The sequence below is a fragment of the Phoca vitulina genome, unplaced genomic scaffold, assembly GCF_004348235.1.
Source record: "Phoca vitulina isolate PV1807 unplaced genomic scaffold, GSC_HSeal_1.0 scaffold67, whole genome shotgun sequence".
Taxonomy (NCBI): Eukaryota; Metazoa; Chordata; class Mammalia; order Carnivora; family Phocidae; genus Phoca; species Phoca vitulina.
In genome coordinates, this window is record NW_022589770.1 from 7,014,733 (window position 1) to 7,033,989 (window position 19,257).

Here is a 19,257-nt window from a genome sequence, read left to right on the forward strand (position 1 = left end):
ATATAGGAGTTTTGTTTTCAGGTTCACTGGCAGCATGTGGAGACTATTGAACTGGTGAACGATGGATCTGGACTGGGATTTGGCATCGTCGGAGGAAAAGCAACTGGAGTGATCGTAAAAACCATTCTGCCTGGAGGAGTAGCTGACCAGGTAAGCTACTCCAACAGGTGTTTATGCTGTTTTATCAAATTATATGCCTTCATCTTTTATATTTTCTGTTAGAAAGAAGAAACTTTGGCCTTACATAATGTCAAAGAAGCTGAGTTAGAACTTCTGTTTTGCTGGGCTTTTCCTAGAGTGTTTTCTTTTAGCCCTGGGAGAAAGATCTTTGAAGAGGGACATTGATCTTAAGTTACAATTCTATTTATTTATTTTTTTAAAGATTTATTTATTTTAGAGAGAGAGAGAGTGCAACGGGGAGGGGTAGAGGGAGAGAGAGAATCTCAAGCAGACTCCATGCTGAGCACAAAGCTGGATGTGGGGCTTGATTCCAGGATCCTGAGATCATGACCTGAGCCGAAATCGAGAGTCAGATGCTTAACCAACGGAGCCACGCAGACACCCCTTAAGTTACAGTTTTAGGCAATGATCTTAAGACTCTTGTAGAGCCACAGACTAAGGCCCAGGTTATGGTTTTGATCATTGTAGAGGTAGCTACCCTTTATTTTATGATCATAAATCATATTTATAAACCTAGTCTGCTGTTTTATAGTCACAAGGTATTATGGAAAGAAGAATACTTTATTATTGAGAGAAAAAACAAGATTCGACTTGTCCCTTTAGTGATGGTGTCATCTTTGTAAATGAAGCACAGCCTATTTTTATCACTCGGAGTAGTTTGTTAAAGCGTTGCCATTATGCTCTGTGACACTGTTGGAATATATGTGAGAAAAATTGTTGTAAAGTTACTGGTTATGATTTATATTTTAATTTGAAAAGTTCTAGTGTTCAGTAACTTTTGCTTTGGTTGTAACATTTTGTTTATAAAGTCTGTTTTTGCATGTGTGTTTGAACTTAAACTAGAAAGTCAGTTCATCAAATATTTCTCATATTCATATATGAAAGGCCTGTTTAATGGCAGCTTTATCAGTATTGACAGTAGCACAATAATATGCATATTTTCTTCCTTTTAAATAATAGCCAGCCTTTAACAGTATTTAATGAAATTCCCCTAGTTGACTGGTTTGCAATAAATTAAGCCTTGTCTTCAGTACAGACTTGCACTAACACTATAGCTACTTGTAGCTACTTGCTACTTCTAAAATTCAAATTTAATCAAAATTAAATAAAATGAATGCCTGGGGTGCCTGGGTGGCACAGTCAGTTAAGTGTTCGACTCTTGGTTTCAGCTCAGGTCAGATCTCTTGGGTCATGAGATCAAGCTCTGAGTCGGCTCCATGCTTAGCACAGAGTCTACTTAAGATTCTCTCTCCCTGTCCCTCTGTCCCACCCGCCCACCCCCGCTCAAGCTCGCTTTCTCTAAAATAAATAAAGAAAATTTAAAAAATTAAATAAAACAACAAATTCAGTTCCTTAGCTGGATTGAACACATTTCAGGTGCTCTGTAACCACATGTCAGTAGTAGCTGCCATGTTGGATGATGCAGAACATTTCTGTCCCTGCAGAAATTTCTAGTGAATAGTGCTCGTATGGAGGATAGTAAGACTCATCCATCTAAATTTTCATCTATTTCATCTGAAAATTATTCTTTTAGGGATATTTTTAATTGAAAGTGCAAGACAGAAATGTATTAATTCACTGCTTTTTTGTGGTCTTCCTATATTTTTTGAGTAATATGTATTTGCATATGCTTCATCTTTGCTTAGTGGCATTTTCTTTTTTTTTTTTCTATTTCTCAAAAAACTTATAAAAGGCTTATTATTTTCCTGTATATAATGGGTAGAAATCAAATTGAAAAGCTCTTATCAGCTGTTGATTTAAGGAATATTTGTGAATTTCAGTTACTTGTATCACATTGAATAATGTTAAGATGCATCAAAAGACAGTTAAAGTAACAACCACATGTTTAATGTTCCGTGATTGATAATTCACATTACTGTTTTTAAATTATTCTCTTTCCCTCATTTAGGATTTCTCTGATGAACTTAAAATATTAGTAGCCTGATTAACTGGTCTCTTTATTCAGCATGGGCGATTGTGCAGTGGAGATCACATTCTAAAGATCGGTGACACGGATCTAGCAGGAATGAGCAGTGAGCAAGTAGCACAAGTGCTCAGGCAATGTGGAAACAGAGTTAAACTGATGATCGCAAGAGGGGCCGTAGAAGAACCAGCAGCACCCTCCTCTTTGGGCATCACCCTTTCCTCATCCCCATCTTCTACACCAGAAATGCGGGTAAGTAGGTAGAAGCAGTTACTAGGAACCTCATAGACAATAGCATTTAGATGATAGTGCTGTTTAGAAACTAGACTTAATGATACTCATTCATATATTAGTGCTAAAGAAAGAAAATTCAAGTGTAGATGTGTTTCAGCACTAATAATATCTTATTAATTAGGAATTATGTGTAACATGAAAAATAGGTTTCTTTAAGAAATTCTAGGTTACTCTTTTACATCTTTCTCTAAGCAGCATGTTTATGAGGATAATCTTTTGCAAGATGATAAAATTTTAAGGAATTATTTGCTACTAATAACTAAAATGTTTAATTTTATTTTTCTTCTATCTAGAAGGCTCTCCGTTAGGCAGGCTGTGAGTTCCATCATTCTCTTTCAATACCTTTCCTTTTAGTGTCTTTTTTGGTGGGAAGAATAGGAGTGGGAGTATCAATGAAATAATTTTATCCAAAAATCTCTTAAAGATTTAAAAACAGAATTACATCCAATTTCTAGATAAGCTTTATAGCAAATGCAAGTCCTGCATTCCTTTTTCATAGATCTAAAAACATCTATGATATTTTTCTGTTAAAGTTTTTTCTAATTAGTTGCTACGGATTATTTTTTAATAGCCTAACCTCCTCTACAAGCCCTTTAAAACTTTATTAGAACACTTGAAATTTCCATGATTCTGTTGTTTTAGGATTGAGTTAGTTGCTATTTTTTGCAGAGAAAAAGAAGTAAAGAAAGAAAGCTTGTGTATGAAAGTATTTAAATCACATTCTTTTGTGGTAAACAAAACATTTTATTCAGCAATATATAAATGAATGCAATACCGAAAACCACTTGATGTAATTGAAAGCTTAGAAAAATATCTATTCTGTGCATATCATCATTTCTGAAGCTTGTGCCCCTTTTAAAACCATTCGATAGTCAAATTGCCACCCTCTAAAATAGCACTCGCATAAGTCTTATTAAAAATAGAAAACACATTTGTTTCAATTGAAGCAGATTTCATCCTGTCATTTTCTTGTAATTATCTAAACTTTAAACTTTTGCTAAGTTTGCACAGATAATTATGTGCAATGAAAAAAATAAATCAAACTTTACTATAAAATTGTATCTCACTTAGATGGACTATCAGTGAGATATAGTCAGAGTTTGCTTAAAGAAAATAAAAATAATATTACCAGCTAGCCCCAACCTGTATGTCCATCCGACCTTCGTTCTGTTGTGATCTTTGTAGGGTTCTCTGGGGAACCTGCTGGTACCATACAAGTACATAATGCCAGAAGCTTGCTGATGACTTACTGTGCTAGTCCACTAATGCTGAATTCAGAGAACCTTGCCCTTCAGCCCAATGTGTAATTAAGAATAGTTTTACGTGTGGGGCACCTGGGTGGCTCAGTCGGTTGAGCGGCTGCCTTCGGCTCAGGTCATGATCCTGGGGTCCTGGGATCTAGCCCCACATCCGGCTCCCTGCTCAGCGGAGAGCCTGCTTCTCCCTCTCCCTCTGCCTGCCACTCTGCCTACTTGTGCTCTCTATCTATCTGTCAAATAAATAAATAAAATCTTTTAAAAAAAAAAAGAATAGTTTTACGTGTTAGAGGAGCCTGCTTTCAGCTGTCTTTTCAGGGATGAAGATCAATGCAGAAAGGCATGCTTTCCTTATAAAGAGCTTTTAAGTTAAAGTCTGAATTTACAAAACAAATACAGTAACAATTTTAAATAGCTCTTTGTTGCATTTCACAGGTTTTCAAAATCATCATCAGTGTATTAATAAAATGTCTGGAAGATAGATTAACTCCTATTCCTGGTGTTAGAATCAGCTATCCACTTAAGGTAGTAGTAGCAGCAAGTTAGTGGACAGTGTCCTGAGTGGACACTATGGCTCCTATATTCTACTAGGGATCTTACACACTGCAGAGCATTTTAAGAGCAGGGGTTTTGCAACCAACTTACCTGTATGTGAATCCTGCCTCTAATAGACTGCTTACTGTTTGTCCTTGGAAAGGTTTATGTTCCTCAGTTTCCCCAGAGAAAAACTGATAGGAATTGTACCTCCCTCATAGGCTTGTTCTAAGGAGTAAATTAAGACATCTCAAGTGTCTGTTACATAGAAACTGCTCAATAAATGTTACCTGGACTTGTTATTCTTATTCCTGATAGAGAGTTGAGCAAAGCAATGATTAGAAAAATTCAGATTTGAACGTGTTGACCTGAATTCAAAACATGAGTTCTTTCAATTGTAGAAACGAAGATAAGCCATCCCTGAAAATAGAATTTGTTAATAGGAGACTATTTGATTTTTAAAATTTTGTATACACAAATCATAATGCATTTTTCTGATAAGTGGGTGTTCAGCCTTACTGCTGACATTACTTTTGAGTAACAATGTAATGCTCAGTTCATGTTGTCAAGATTGAAGGAGTAGTCTCTTCCGTAGTTTCTTTGCCACCTAATGATATTATATTATTCCTAAACATAGGTTGTTGCTTTTTGAGTTTATCTTGTTTGTATACATGTTTCTTGTTCTGCATATTTATTTACTGATTTTATTTTAGGTTGATGCTTCTACTCAGAAAAGTGAAGAAAGTGAGACATTTGATGTAGAACTCACTAAAAATGTCCAAGGATTAGGAATTACCATTGCTGGTTACATTGGAGATAAAAAATTAGGTAGTTTTAAACACTTTCTTTTTTTTTTTTTTACTTGGGAATTGCCTCTGATATCTCTGTCTTGTGAAATATTGAATCAATATGGGGCAGCTGGGTGGCTCAGTCGTTAAGCATCTGCCTTCGGCTCAGGTCATGATCCCAGGTCCTGAGATCGAGCCCCGCATCGGGCTCCGTGCTCAGCGGGAAGCCTGCTTCTCCCTCTCCCACTCCCCCTGCTTGTGTTCCCTCTATTGCTGTCTCTCTCTGTCTGTCAAATAAATAAATAAAAAAATCTTAAAAAAAAAAGAAATATTGAATCAATATTATGTATTTTCAGATTGTTGGATGAACTGATCAAAAACTTCCTTAGGAATAATTCAATGTCAGAAACTCTGATACTGTGCTTGACAGACAAAAATCATTGTCTTATTCTCTAGACTAAGTTTCTATTGGTTTTCTTCTTGTGGCTTGTTGATTTATATTTATTCAAAATTAGGACTTTATATTTGGAGAATGAAGGATGGATAGTTTTTGACTGTGCTTTGCAAAAACCCTGTTTCTAATCTTAGAACCTTCAGGAATCTTTGTAAAGAGCATTACAAAGAGCAGTGCTGTTGAACATGATGGAAGAATCCAAATTGGAGACCAAATTATAGCAGTAAGTAACACATTTAATAAGAGATTTGTTAATTTTCATGGTTGAGAAATGCATTCTCCTAGTTGACTCAGTTTTGAGAACTACAGTTAGCTCCATACTAATTTAAGCTTTTTGGTGATTTGAGGCTGTCATTACAATTACCCGTTTTGTTATTTTGTAGAAGAACATTGGATAGAAGCTTCACTGATCTCAGTTCTAAATAATAGAATAATTTCTGATATATCTGATTTCTGGTTGTAATGAATTTGTTACATTAATATACTTATACTTTAGTTGCAGACAATCTAAAGGTAAAGACCAGATATCATAATCTTTAGTGTACTTGAATCTGAATTTTGGGACGTGTGCTTTTTTTAATATCAGCAGAATGACACTGTTGTTGTTGGCTCCATGTCCAGGCCTCTTTTTAGCTCTAAGAATATACAGGAATAAAAGAAATAGATCTTAACTCCCTCTTAATCAGATCAAGCCCATCATTGTTATTGTAGTGACCTCAGTATGTTTTGAGCATATTGGTATTCAAGGCAGTGTACAGAAGAATACAACTTCACTTCAGTGTTCTCTGCAAACTGGGCTACTCTAACTACTCCTTGAAACACACGTCTGAGAGACCCTACACCAGGGGCTTCCTGGTCAGAGAAGTTTAGGAAAAACTTACAAGGTCTCTTAGGGATTCATAATGCACATTGAAAAATCTAAGACTCTGAGAAGTTATACAGTAGAGAAAAAGCTATTTTACTTTGGGTTTTCCTAAACTTTTGTAATCATGGGCTCTTTCTTTCCTCAAACATATATTAACATTCTTTGAAAGACATTTTGGAGAATACCAATTTATCTTAATATGTATTTATGTTTAATTAAGTCTCTGTTGTTTCCTTGGGATCTTATTATGATAAGAGTATAGAATGTTAATATAAGATTCCATGTTCATAGTGGCTTTATTCATAATAGGTGAGATGAGGAAGTAACCCAAATGTCCATCCATGGATGAATGGAAAAACAAACTGTGATGTGACATATCTATATATCTATACCTATATACACTGAAGTTTATGATATCTGGTCTTTACCTTTAGATTGCAACTCAAGTGTAAGTATATATATATGAAATGGAATATTATTTAGTCTTATAAAGAAGGAAATTCTGTCATATCCTGCAACATGGTTGAACCTTAAGGACATTATTCTAAGTGAAATAAGTGAGTCACAAAAAGACAAGTACTGTATGTTTCCATTCGCATGAGGTACTTAGAGTAGTCAAACTCATAGAAATAAAAAGAATGGTTGTTGCAAGAGTCTGAGTGGAGGGGAACATGGGGAGCTGTTGTTTAATTGTTACAGAGTTTCAGTTTTGCAAGGTAAAAACATTCTAGAGATCTATTGTATGACACTGAATAAACTTAGCACTACTGAACTTTATAGGTAAAAATGGTTAAGATGTTAATCTTTTTGTTATGTGTTTTCTACCACAATTAAAAAAAAAAGAGGTGCCCTTATTTCTGCCTTTGCTTCTACATTACAACTTTGAGTCTTCTTGGGCTTAGTTCTGTAAAACTAGGTACACCTGTTCACCTCTTGAAACCTACTGTGAAGATCAAGTTGTGCTTGCCACTTAAGTTGGCTATAACCTGGGAATGAGTTTTAACCACTGTATCTTCATTTGTCATACAAGGAAAATTAACTACTTTTTTTTTTAATTTTGGAGAAGAAGAGTGGAGAGAGAGTACATAGATACAGACTCTAAATCCATATCCAATACTGAATTAAAAATTAAAAACATAGCTAGTGTACTTTTTTCCCTAAGATATATATTTTAATCCATTAAAAAAGTTTTTTAAAAAATCAGCTTTATTGAGATATAATTCACATAGCCTACAATTCACCCATTTAAAGGGTATAGTTCAGTAGCTTTTAGTATTTTCATAATTGTGCATCCATTATCACAGTCAATTTTAGAAACTTTTCATTACCTAAAAAGGAAACCCCATACCCAGTAGCAGTCTATCCCTAATTCTACCATCCTCACTAGAGAACCACAATCTTTCCTCTGTCTCTGTTAGATTTGCCTACTCTGTATATTTCATGTAAATGGAATTATACAATATGTGGTCCTTTGTGACTGGTTTATTTCGCCTAGCATGTTTTCAGGGTTCATCCATGTTGTAGCATGTATCAATTCTTCATTTCTTTTTATAGCTGAATGATATTTCATTGTATGGATATACCACATTTTATTTACCCATTCATCAGCTGATGGACATTTGGGTTGTTTCCATTTTTTTGGCTGTTATGGATAATGTTGCCATGAACATTCATGTACAAGTTTTTGTGTGGATGTATGTTTTCGTTTATCTTGGGTATATACTTAGGAATAGAATTGTTGGATCCTATGATAACTGCTTAGTAAGCTGCTTTCACATACAAAATTGGGAAAAGGAAACTTCCCTTGTATAATTTTTAGGCAGACCAAATGAGTAATTAATTAAAATACTTGGTATAATACTTGGCACATAAGTACAGTTTAATTACGAAGCAGATCCTTATTAAAGGCCTGAAATAATTGCACATTTAAAAGCACAATAGTGGGGCGCCTAGGTGGTTCAGTCATTAAGCGTTTGCCTTTGGCTCAGGTCATGATCCCGGGGTCCTGGGATTGAGCCCTGCATCGGGCTCCCTGCTCCGCGGGAAGCCTGCTTCTCCCTCTCCCACTCCCCCTGCTTGTGTTCCCTCTCTTGCTGTGTCTCTCTCTGTCAAAGAAATAAATAAAATCTTAAAAAATAAATAAAAGCACAATAGCTTCCCTCCAAACTTGTCATTATTTTCTTTTTTTTCCTTTTATTATGTTATGTTAATCACCATACATTACATCATTAGTTTTTGATGTAGTGTTACATGATTCATTGTTTGCGTATAACACCCAGTGCTCCATGCAGAACGTGCCCTCTTTAATACCCATCACCAAACTAACCCATCCTCCAACCCCCCTCCCCTCTAGAACCCTCAGTTTGTTTCTCAGAGTCCATAGTCTCTCATGGTTCATCTCCCCCTCCGATTCCCCCCCCTTCATTTTTCCCTTCCTGCTATCTTCTTCTTTTTTTTTTTTTGAGTGAGACTGTTGAATCACAGACCCGTACCTCTGAAACAAATAATACATTATATGTTAAAAAAAAAAAAAAAAGAACAAACTTGTCATTATTTTCATTAGGTGGAACCTCACATAGGGTTTTGCTTAGGTAAGATCAGTAATAAAGGGAATTGTTGACTCGAAAGGAGAAACCCCCTTCTTCTGAAGGGTTTTCTTGTTTTCAATAAAGTCACTTGTCTTCACTGTCATCAGTGTTCTGAGTTTTAACTTTTAGCAATATTCTCTTACTTCAAAGTTAGGGGCCTCTTAGACTCTAAGGAAACATCATGCAATGCTTTTGGCCATGCATTAAGGGTTTGTGAAATATCACCATCTTGTGGACTTCTGAGATACTTGTGGTAAAGTTCTTCACACTGGTTGCATTTTCACAACTGCAGTCTTTGTTTTTTCTGGTTTTGTTTTGGCAGCAGCTGTTTGGAGCTATACTCTGTTTTTATTTTGTAGTTGTCCAGGCAGTGAGAAGATTGAGAAACTATTTCTTGCTATTTTGAGGAGGTATTGTTTTATAACAATTAAACTTACTTTGTTATAAGATTCCTGTTTTACAAATTGTGCTCTGTTGACCCCTAGGGTTTCGCTGTAGACATTACAGGGGACGCAATAGAGCGAATGATTCCATTTTATTCCCTTTGTATATTGGTATCCCATATAAGAATTATTTGATCAAGGGATTCTATTGTAGTTTAAAAAGTTGACCAAACTGGTCATCAGATGAAATCATATATTCATTCTTCTTAGATTGATGTATAGAAATCCTTGCTAAAGCAGAATGGAATTATGATTGATTAAAAAAAAAAAATATCGGGAGCCTGGGTGGCTCGGTTGGTTAAACGCCTGGCTCTTGATTTCAGCTCAGGTCATGATCTCAGAGTCATGAGGTCCAGCCCCTCGCCCCCTCTCCTTGCTCAGTGCAGAGTCTGCTTGAGATTCTCTCCCTCTCCACTCGCCCCTCCCCCTGCTCACCCACGTGCATGCTCTCTCTCCCTCTCTCTCTAAAATAAATACATAAATAAAATCTTTAAAAAATTATTAAACAGGCTTGTAAGTAAGGGAAAGTGTCAAATGTTGCCTTTGATATTCTGACTTTGTTAATAGGCTCAAGTTCTCTCTTAATATCTGTAAGCTGTGGTGGAGGGAGGGCTTGGCTGGCTAGATTGAGCGTACTCAGGAGCTGGGGGTTTCCACTTGTTTCAATTAGTCATTCTCTGCTCCGTTATTGTTCCTGCTAATTGTGGTGTCTGCACTGAGCATTATGAGGTTAGTGGAACTTTCCTTGAGAGCACACAGGCAGCCTCCTGCCATTGCATCTAGTTCCAGAGCACTCTTGTCTGTGGTACCACTGGGTCTGAAGCCATGTCTTAACACTCTCTGTGATCATAGCAGACCAGAGCTGCCCGGGGCCCCGATTTGGGCTTTGGTGACCTTACCTCATACGTATGACAAATGTAATGATATTTGAACAGAAACTTCTCTCAAGAGGGCTTGAAATTTTCATGTTTATTAATCATTTCTTCAGTCTGTTAATAATACCAGCTTCTGAGTTTCTTCCCAGTGTAAAGTGCTGGGTACTGTAATTTTGGGAAAACAGGTACCATTATTCCCATATTACAGATGAAGATACTGAGAAATTTGAATTGAAATCCAGTTTTAAAAGTTCATGGTTATTCCCTTATACCAGTTTCTTCTGTGCTGGTACCACCTCTGACATTTGGGTAAGGAGTATGTTTTTAAATTCAGGCCATCAAATTTTGAAAATAAAGGAAGAATGCAGTTTTTAAAAATGTATTTGAACTTTATTGGTATTAAATTGACAAAATCATATGCATTTGAGTTTTTAAAATTAAATTGGATTTTTCCAAATCAAAACCCCAATGAGATACCACCTAATACCAGTCAGAATGGCTAAAATTAACAAGTCAGGAAATGACAGATGTTGGCGGGGATGTGGAGAAAGGGGAACCGTCCTACACTGTTGGTGGGAATGCAAGCTGGTGCAGCCACTCTGGAAACAGTATGGAGGTTCCTCAAAAAGTTGAAAATAGAGCTGCCCTATGACCCAGCAATCACACTACTGGGTATTTACCCCAAAGATACAAATGTAGGGATCCGAAGGGGTATTGCACCCCGATGTTTATAGCAGCAATGTCCACAATAGCCAAACTATGGAAAGAGCCAAGATGTCCATCGACAGATGAATGGATAAAGAAGATGTGGTATATATATATAATGGAATATTATGCAGCCATCAAAAGGAGTGAAATCTTGCCATTTGCAAAATGTGGATGGAACTGGAGGGTATTATGCTGAGCAAAGTAAGTCAATCAGAGAAAGACATGTATCATATGCTCTCACTGATATGAGGAATTCTTAATCTCAGGAAACAAACTGAGGGTTGCTGGAGTGGTGGGGGGTGGGAAGGATGGGGTGGCTGGGTGATAGACATTGGGGAGGGTATGTGCTATGGTGAGCACTGTGAATTGTGCAAGACTGTCGAATCACAGACCTGTACCTCTGAAACAAATAATACATTATATGTTAAAAAAAAAAAAAAGAAGATAGTAGGAAGGGAGAAATGAAGGGGGGGAAATCGGAGGGGGAGAGGAACCATGAGAGACTATGGACTCTGAGAAACAAACTGAGGGTTCTGGAGGGGAGGAAGGGTAGGGGGATGTGTTAGCCTGGTGATGGGTATTAAAGAGGGCACGTACTGAATGGAGCACTGGGTGTTATACACAAACAGTGAATCATGGAACACTACATCAAAAACTAATGTTGTGGGCGCCTGGGTGGCTCAGTTGGTTGAGCAACTGCCTTCGGCTCAGGTCATGATCCTGGAGACCCAGGATCGAGTCCCGCGTTGGGCTCCCTGCTCAGCAGGGAGTCTGCTTCTCCCTCTGACCCTCCCCCCTCTCATGTGCTCTCTCTCTCTCTCAAATAAATAAATAAAATCTTTAAAAAAAAAAAAAAAACTAATGTAATGTATAATTAACATAACATAATAAAAAAAATTAAATTGGATTTTTAAAGAGTTGAACAATAAAAATCTATTGGAGATAAAAAATTGTACTGTGAATTTTAAGAATGTTTATGGAAACTTAAAGTTGAGATTTTTATGAGTTTTTTCTTATTTCCTTTACTATCTGATAGTAAATAACATGTTCATTTATCTTAAATTAATTTTTGTCTTTGAGGTTTAAATTTAAAATAATGTGCTATAATCTGCATTTATTCCTTCCAAAAGGTAATTTGCTTTACAAATAAATCCTTGACATATGGACTGAAGGCTCTATATTCCCATTTGGGGTGACTATCTATTGTGCAGACGACAGTATGTTTTGGTGACATCAGAACCTGTCCTCTTGGAGCATGCAGTCACAAAACTAATAATGACAGAAAATATAAAATTAAAATTATGATAAATGCTGGGAAGGAGAAATGGTAAAGGGGGCTTTGACTATAGTCAGAGACCTTAGGATAGTTCAGTTATGAAAGTATTACACTGAGATCTAAAGCAAGCACAGGTGTTTTCTGGGTGGATGGATGAGAAAGAGCATGGGCTGGAGGGAGTCCAGAGCGTCTAGACTGGGGGGAGCAAAACCTGCAGAGGCCTCCTGGCTGAGGGTAACATTGCAGGGCAGGAGTGGAAATGAGCCCTCGGGGGCTAGAGGGCACAGGGACAGGCAGCACCACCATGCCAGAAGAGATTGGTGGTAGAGCTGGGGATGGTTGACACAGGTCTTTCTACGCTGTGTTCACGGTATGGAAAGTTGGCTTAAGGAGTGTCCTATGGAAGGTAGTCTTGGGATAATATGATCATATCTATAGTTTGGGAAGATCACAGGGACATCTTCAAATATTTTATCCTTTGTGAACTAGGAAAAGGGAAAGTCACGTGTATTTTCTGAAGAGGCAAAAAAATAAAAAGGAAGATAGTTTTGTCATCTTTCTTTTTTTTAAGCCAGGTAAGTATGTTATGTAATACATCAGCACTCTCAGAGACCACTCTTGTAACTGTCTTCTACACTTTTATATCCTGCATAGTACTAGCTTCCAGACTTGACTGTGTATCAGGATCACCTGAGGAATATAAAAGAATATCCCCACCCTGGAACTATTGGTTCATAATATCTAGAAGTGAGACACCATCATCTGTAATAAATAAAACAGAACTCACCTGGGTAATTCTAGTGCATCTAAGTTATTACTGGTCCCCAAACAGGTTTTAGTTCATTCTCCAATTAGGGGAGTACTCAGTCCTGTTCATTTCCCACTAACAAGCAGTAAACATGCATTTGGTGAATCGGTAATACAAATATTCATTTATTTTTTAATACGTCTTGCTCTGATCACAGGTAGATGGCACAAACCTTCAGGGTTTTACCAATCAACAAGCAGTAGAGGTGTTGCGACACACAGGACCAACTGTGCACCTGACACTAATGAGAAGAGGAGCGAAGCAGGAGGCTGAGCTCACGTCAAGGGAGGATGTCACAAAGGGCTCAGTCTCGTCTCCTGTGAGTGCCAGCGGAAGCAAAGGTAATGCCAGGTGAAACTGGTTTTCAGTTAGACCCTTACATCACTTAGATATTTTTCTAATTCTGAAAATACTTAAAGAATGGTATTTAGTCTTCACTATTCATTATGAGCCAAATAAAAAGGAAATTTGGTGAAGTTGGGACTAACCAGAACTAGCGATGTGTCCATTCACTGTAGAATGTGCTTCCGAATAAAGCAGGTTTCTTTCTTTCCTGTTGATTCAGGTACCATTTCAGAGTTAGAAACGTGCATTTACCTTTCCATCCCTGCCTTACTTTTAGGTGCCATTGCCATGTTTTCCTCTTTAGGGAGGACCTGTTCTGCCCGGGCTAGATCTGTAAGCCTCATGTGCCTAGATGTCCAGCCTTCCTTGAAGGAATCTACTTTAATAGCACATTTAGAAATGTCATTCATAAGCTGTTGGTACATGAATATCTCTGAAAATTAGTGAAATCCCCCAGTAGCTGACTGATGTAAGAGTTTGTTGGTAGAAGTCAGGCTTTTGGTTTGAAAATGCTGTGTCATTTCTCAAACTATTGACCATTCTGGTATTTATGCCATATACTGTTTATTACAGCAGTAGGAGACAGGGAGGCAAATCACATGAGAAATTTATTCTTTTTTTTAGAGAGAGAGAGTGGAAGACAGAGTGAGTGGGGGAGGGAGAAAGGGAGAGGGAGCGAGAGAGAATCTCAGGCAGTCTCCACACTCAGCACGGAGCCTGACGTGGGGCTCCATCTCACGACCCTGAGACCGTGACCTGAGCTGAAATCGAGTTGGACACTTAACTGACTGAGGCACCCAGGTGCCCCAAGAAATTTATTCTTTGTCATGTTAACAGGAGAATTTCCCTTTTAAGTACAAATGGTTATTGAAAAGTTTACCTACAAAGAATATTCATCTTGGGGTTCAGATAAATACAGTGGGATTTGAAAATTTTCATGTGCTTGATTATATTATAAAATGTAACTACTAAAATATTCTTATCTTTAAGAAAATTACGAAAAAGATGAAGATTCTTCATCTTTGAGTAGAAACACCAGCATATTACCAATTGAAGAAGAAGGTAAACACCTGGAGCCAGGTTATTACGTTCTTTATTATTTGTTTGTTTTTTAGAGAAATGATTTTTGTGAATGTGATTAAGCCTCTATGGATATAAATTACTAAAAAAAAAACTATCAAAAAAGAAAAAGATACTTTTCAGTCCTTATATATAGATGGGATTAATTTCTCTAGTAGAGTAAAATAGTTCATTTACACCTGGCGTATTTTCTAGCTGTACATTTTTCTTTCTTACAAATTTTTAAAACCCTTTAGGAATCAATCAGTTATGTACAAGGTTTTATGTCAATCCCCTTCCTTCAGTACAGCCAACATGTCCATATCTTATTGAGCAAGCAATAATAAAATTACCAAGTGTTTTTAAAATAAACATGAGAATCTTTTTTAAAGCATAAGCTCTTAGGAATGAAACTGTCCAGTTTTGGGAGGCTTTTTCTTGTCAATTTTTCAAAAATTTGAAATCTTAATATTGGGAAGTTGGTTTGGGAAGGAAATGTATGGAGAAATTATTAAACCTTTCTGAGATTTCTTTCAGTATAAACCGAGACTCCATCAAGCTGTTTAAACATTTTTTAGAGCAGTATTGTTTTACTATATAATTATGCCAGAATATTACTGCCATCTTTAGGCTGGGAGCTGTGTGCTTTCCTTACCTGTCACATTGCTTTAGGTGCTTTAGTAACTTAAATCCACTGAACAGAGTCCAAGACTGATCTTTCATGTGTATGCTATACTTCACTAGTTATACTGATGCTTTGTGGTTCTTTAAAGTATCTACTTCATTATTAACCTTTTTTTTTTTCTGTTGAAAATTTTGATTTATTTTTATTATTTTAAAGGACTATTTGTGTTTGCCATAATACCCTGGGAGTGTGATATGTAACGCATTCATATGTGTTAATTGCATTCTGCCATTTTTACACTAGTAGGTGAAGAAATTATTTAGGCTAAAGTGAGTATCAAGAGTAGTGGGAAAGAATACAAAGGTTTTAGAGCATGAAACTTTATATAAAGTAGGGATGGGTGTAGGGGAATCACCTCGAAAGCCCAGATCATGTCTTTGCTTTGGTGAATGTGCATATGGGAGGGTTGGGGTGGGGAGACGCTCTAGACTTAGAATCAGAAGTCCCCAATTCTTTTTTAAACAAACTAAGGAAAAGCTTCTAAATGATTCTAATGCATCTACCCTAGTGCTGGTCCTCAGACAACAAACAAACAAAAGAAATTAAATAGACTCATAGATACAGGAAACAACTGTTGGTTACCAGAGTGGGGAGGTTTGGGAACAGGCAAAGTAGGTGACAGGGATTAAGATGTACAAACTTCGGTTATAAAATAAGTAAATTATGGGGATGCATTGTACACATAGGGAATACAGTCAATAGTATTGTAATAACTTTGTATGGTGACAGATTGTAACTAGAGTTATTGTGGGGATCATTTCATAATGTATGGAAATATCGAACCACTATGATATATTCCTGAAACTAATAGGATATTGTTTGTGAATTATACTCTAATATAAAAAGTGTGTAGAGAAATAAGAGTAACTCATATACTGGGTGAAAAGTCAGACTTGCTACAACAGACAGGTTCTGATCACAGTGTCTCTGGAATAGAATGTAAAAATATGGAGGTTTTTGTAGTTTGTCACTGACTTAATTGTGTTGACTATTTCAGGTTATCCGTTATTGTCAGCAGAGATAGAAGACATAGAAGATGCACAACAACAGGAAGCTGCCCTGCTGACAAAGTGGCAAAGGATTATGGGGATTAATTATGAAATAGTGGTAGGTTAGCTCAGCCTCCCTAACTTCCTAACTTGTAACTGTGGTTGAGCAGGAAGTTGATGACAAAAATAAAGATGATCTTCCTAAAGAGGGCTAGAGAAGTAGCAAATGCCCAGGACTTTTTTTGAAGACCGAAATGATTGAGGTATTTAAAAATTCAGGTTGGAGAAAGTTGGATAGTAACAAAGGAACTGAAATAAATGGAATGAAAATTTTAGGACTCGTAATTCATCAATATTTTAATATTTTGAGCAGTTTTGTATTATTTAGACAAAAGGAATGGTTTTTTTTTTTTTGATTCTTGAGTCTGGAATTTATGGAAAAAACCAGAATAGAGTGACAGAATATACTTAAAGATAAAATAAAAATCATCATGATCTTATATATAAAATTCTAAGAGGATTTTTTTCCCACTCTATCCTTACATATTTATTTTGCTTAAGGGGTTTAATTCTGCATCCTCTTTTCATACCATTTATTCCATAGTGAATGTTTTATGTTTATTAATAGTTTGCATACCTTATATAGCAATCATGACCTGCTATCCTAAAAAGAGACTTAAGAAAGGTAATGCAAATTACCAATCTTGAGATGTATACCAGCAAATTTTAGGGATTTCAAAAGGAAAAATAAAACACTAGGTTAAGTAGAGTTTTTCATATTGCTTATAATATTCAAACAACTCTAGATTAGGAGAGATCAAAGAACAGATGTCATGTAATAATAACTAGCATTTATTGAGCACTTTGTGCCAAGCAGTATTCTTGGTGTTTCATTTAATCTTTGTGACAATGATCTTTTTTTTTTTAAACACTCAAGATGGTTAACAGTCAAGTAAGTAGTAAGTACAGCTGTTTTTACCATTTTAATCAAGTCAGGGAAGAATAAAATAAGGTGCAGCTTAACTGTAGTTAATTTAGCATGAAAGGTTGGGGGATTCCTCCTGTGGGGTAGGGTTAACATGCTGGGACATATCACTGAGACTGCACTTCTGTGGTGGTAATGGAATAGTGAAGGGAACTGTTTAACGAACCACTTTGTCATAGAGGTGAGACCCAGGACCATGAACTCTTGGCTGTCCTTTGTGCACATTGTCTCTTGGTGGAACCCCCAGTAATCTGTCAGGGGTGAAATGTGCTATAGGTAAGAACCAAGCTGTTTATTGGCCTTCATCAAACAAAAGTGAGAGAGCTCTGACTTTACATTGTTTGCTGTGTACCTGTATAGCCTAAATGCAGTCATGAGAGCAGTGGTATAGTGGAAGGAAGGATTGATGGGTGTTATCAGGGAGGGACTTGGAGGGCTGCTCAGATGCAGTGATACTTACACTGGGTTTTAGGGAGTGAGGAGGATTTCATCCACAGTAGATTTCAAAATTGGATGATGTAGCTTCTGATAATAACCCTGCACATATTAGCAAGATTTGAAAGATATCTTTTTTAATTAAACACTGTTTTTCTCAGTTCCTCTTTCCCTATCCCTATAAAATACAAGGGATGAAGTAGATCATCTTTAGTATTCCTTCTGATTTTAATATAATTATTGGATTCTTTGTGAAAATGGGTGATTTCCTAACATTCTTCATTATTTAATGTAACAGTAGGAAATAAGTTCATTCTCCTATTTGAAGCTCTGGTTCACTTTTAATGACCAGTGTTGTCCGTTGATACCAGCATAGGATCAGGAGTGTGGGCTCTAGATGCAGACTGCATAAGTTTCAAAGTTCTTGTATAGCTATGTGACTCTGGGTAAGATACCCTCTTTGAACTTCATTTTCCTAATTTGGGAAACAAGGATAGACATTGCAATGATTTATGAGAAGCACGAGATAAACTCCGTAATGGGGTTAGCCCAGTCCCTCGCACATGAGTGAAGTGCTAAGTATGTGTCTTTTCTATACTGTTGTTCGAGCGCAGGCATTTGATTTCATCTGTGGCCATTTAGGCTACCCTCCATCTGTTACTAGTTTCTTTTCTTTTTTTTTTTTTTAAGATTTTATTTATTTATTTATTTGAGAAAGAAAGAATGAGAGAGAGAGAGAGCATGAGAGGGGGGAGGGTCAGAGGGAGAAGCAGACTCCCCGCTGAGCAGGGAGCCTGATGCGGGACTCGATCCTGGGACTCCAGGATCATGACCTGAGCCGAAGGCGGTCACTTAACCGACTGAGCCACCCAGGCGCCCCCTGTTACTAGTTTCTGTAGGTGCTGCACTGCACAGTATCTCAGGGGCTGGCGTCTGGCTCCTTCCTCTGCATTTGTGTTGGCTCATGAAACTGATAGATAATCAGTACTCTTTCAGAGGCGAAGCTCCAAAGCTTTGCAGCTCCACAATAACATTTTGGAAGCTTTTGTGAGAAAGTTGACTTTTTGGGGGGTGAACATAAAATATATACATGAGGAAAAAAAAAAACAAATGAAAAAAATACTAGATTCATGATGATTTTTTTCCTTTCAGGTGGCCCATGTGAGCAAGTTCAGTGAGAACAGTGGGTTGGGGATAAGTCTGGAAGCAGCAGTGGGACATCATTTCATCCGATCTGTTCTACCAGAAGGTCCTGTTGGACACAGCGGGAAGCTTTTCAGTGGAGATGAGCTGTTGGAAGTAAGGAGCTATGCCATTCCTCCATCCCCTTAAATAAAGTTCTGAAAAGGCTGCAGGAGGCTTAATGTGTAATAATAATATGCATAGTAAGTAAGTTCTTATTTTAAATTTCCTCTCCAAAGGGTACTTGAGAGAGAGATGCAAGTAAAAATCCACCAAAAGTAGAAATTTCAAATCTGTCTGTACATTGATCTTCAGACCTAATTCCATGCTGGGTGTTTTTGTTTGTTTTAGTCCAGAGAACTATAAAAACTTTTAAAAAATTTAAACCAGTTATTCAATTTTTAGACCAGGTATCACTTTCACATGTTTCAGAATCACAAAGAACATAGAGAGACCCTGAACAGTCTCTTTCTTGTGCTAATCCAGCCAGTTCTCATCACCTTTCATTAAGTAACTACCGTTACATTTGGTACTCTGCAGTCTTCCCGATATGTTTAATGAAGAACTAAGAAAATTTGGATATA

General features: G+C 36.9%; 1 protein-coding gene across 12 annotated transcripts in view; it reads left to right on the forward strand.

Annotated features, from left to right (window-relative positions):
* The window catches only part of MPDZ (multiple PDZ domain crumbs cell polarity complex component), a 160,782-nt gene that overhangs the window by 54,485 nt on the left and 87,040 nt on the right, over positions 1 to 19,257 (forward strand). For 8 of the 12 annotated variants that reach the window (XM_032392440.1, XM_032392443.1, XM_032392449.1 and 5 more), the window contains 8 exons: positions 22 to 150; positions 2,147 to 2,356; positions 4,902 to 5,016; positions 5,565 to 5,653; positions 13,151 to 13,334; positions 14,329 to 14,418; positions 16,080 to 16,189; positions 18,644 to 18,790. In XM_032392440.1, the coding sequence (XP_032248331.1) occupies positions 22 to 150; positions 2,147 to 2,356; positions 4,902 to 5,016; positions 5,565 to 5,653; positions 13,151 to 13,334; positions 14,329 to 14,418; positions 16,080 to 16,189; positions 18,644 to 18,790 (1,074 nt within the window). The remainder of the gene's footprint in view (positions 1 to 21; positions 151 to 2,146; positions 2,357 to 4,901; positions 5,017 to 5,564; positions 5,654 to 13,150; positions 13,335 to 14,328; positions 14,419 to 16,079; positions 16,190 to 18,643; positions 18,791 to 19,257) is intronic. The other 4 variants (XM_032392442.1, XM_032392444.1, XM_032392450.1 and 1 more) reach the window with 1 other exon arrangement.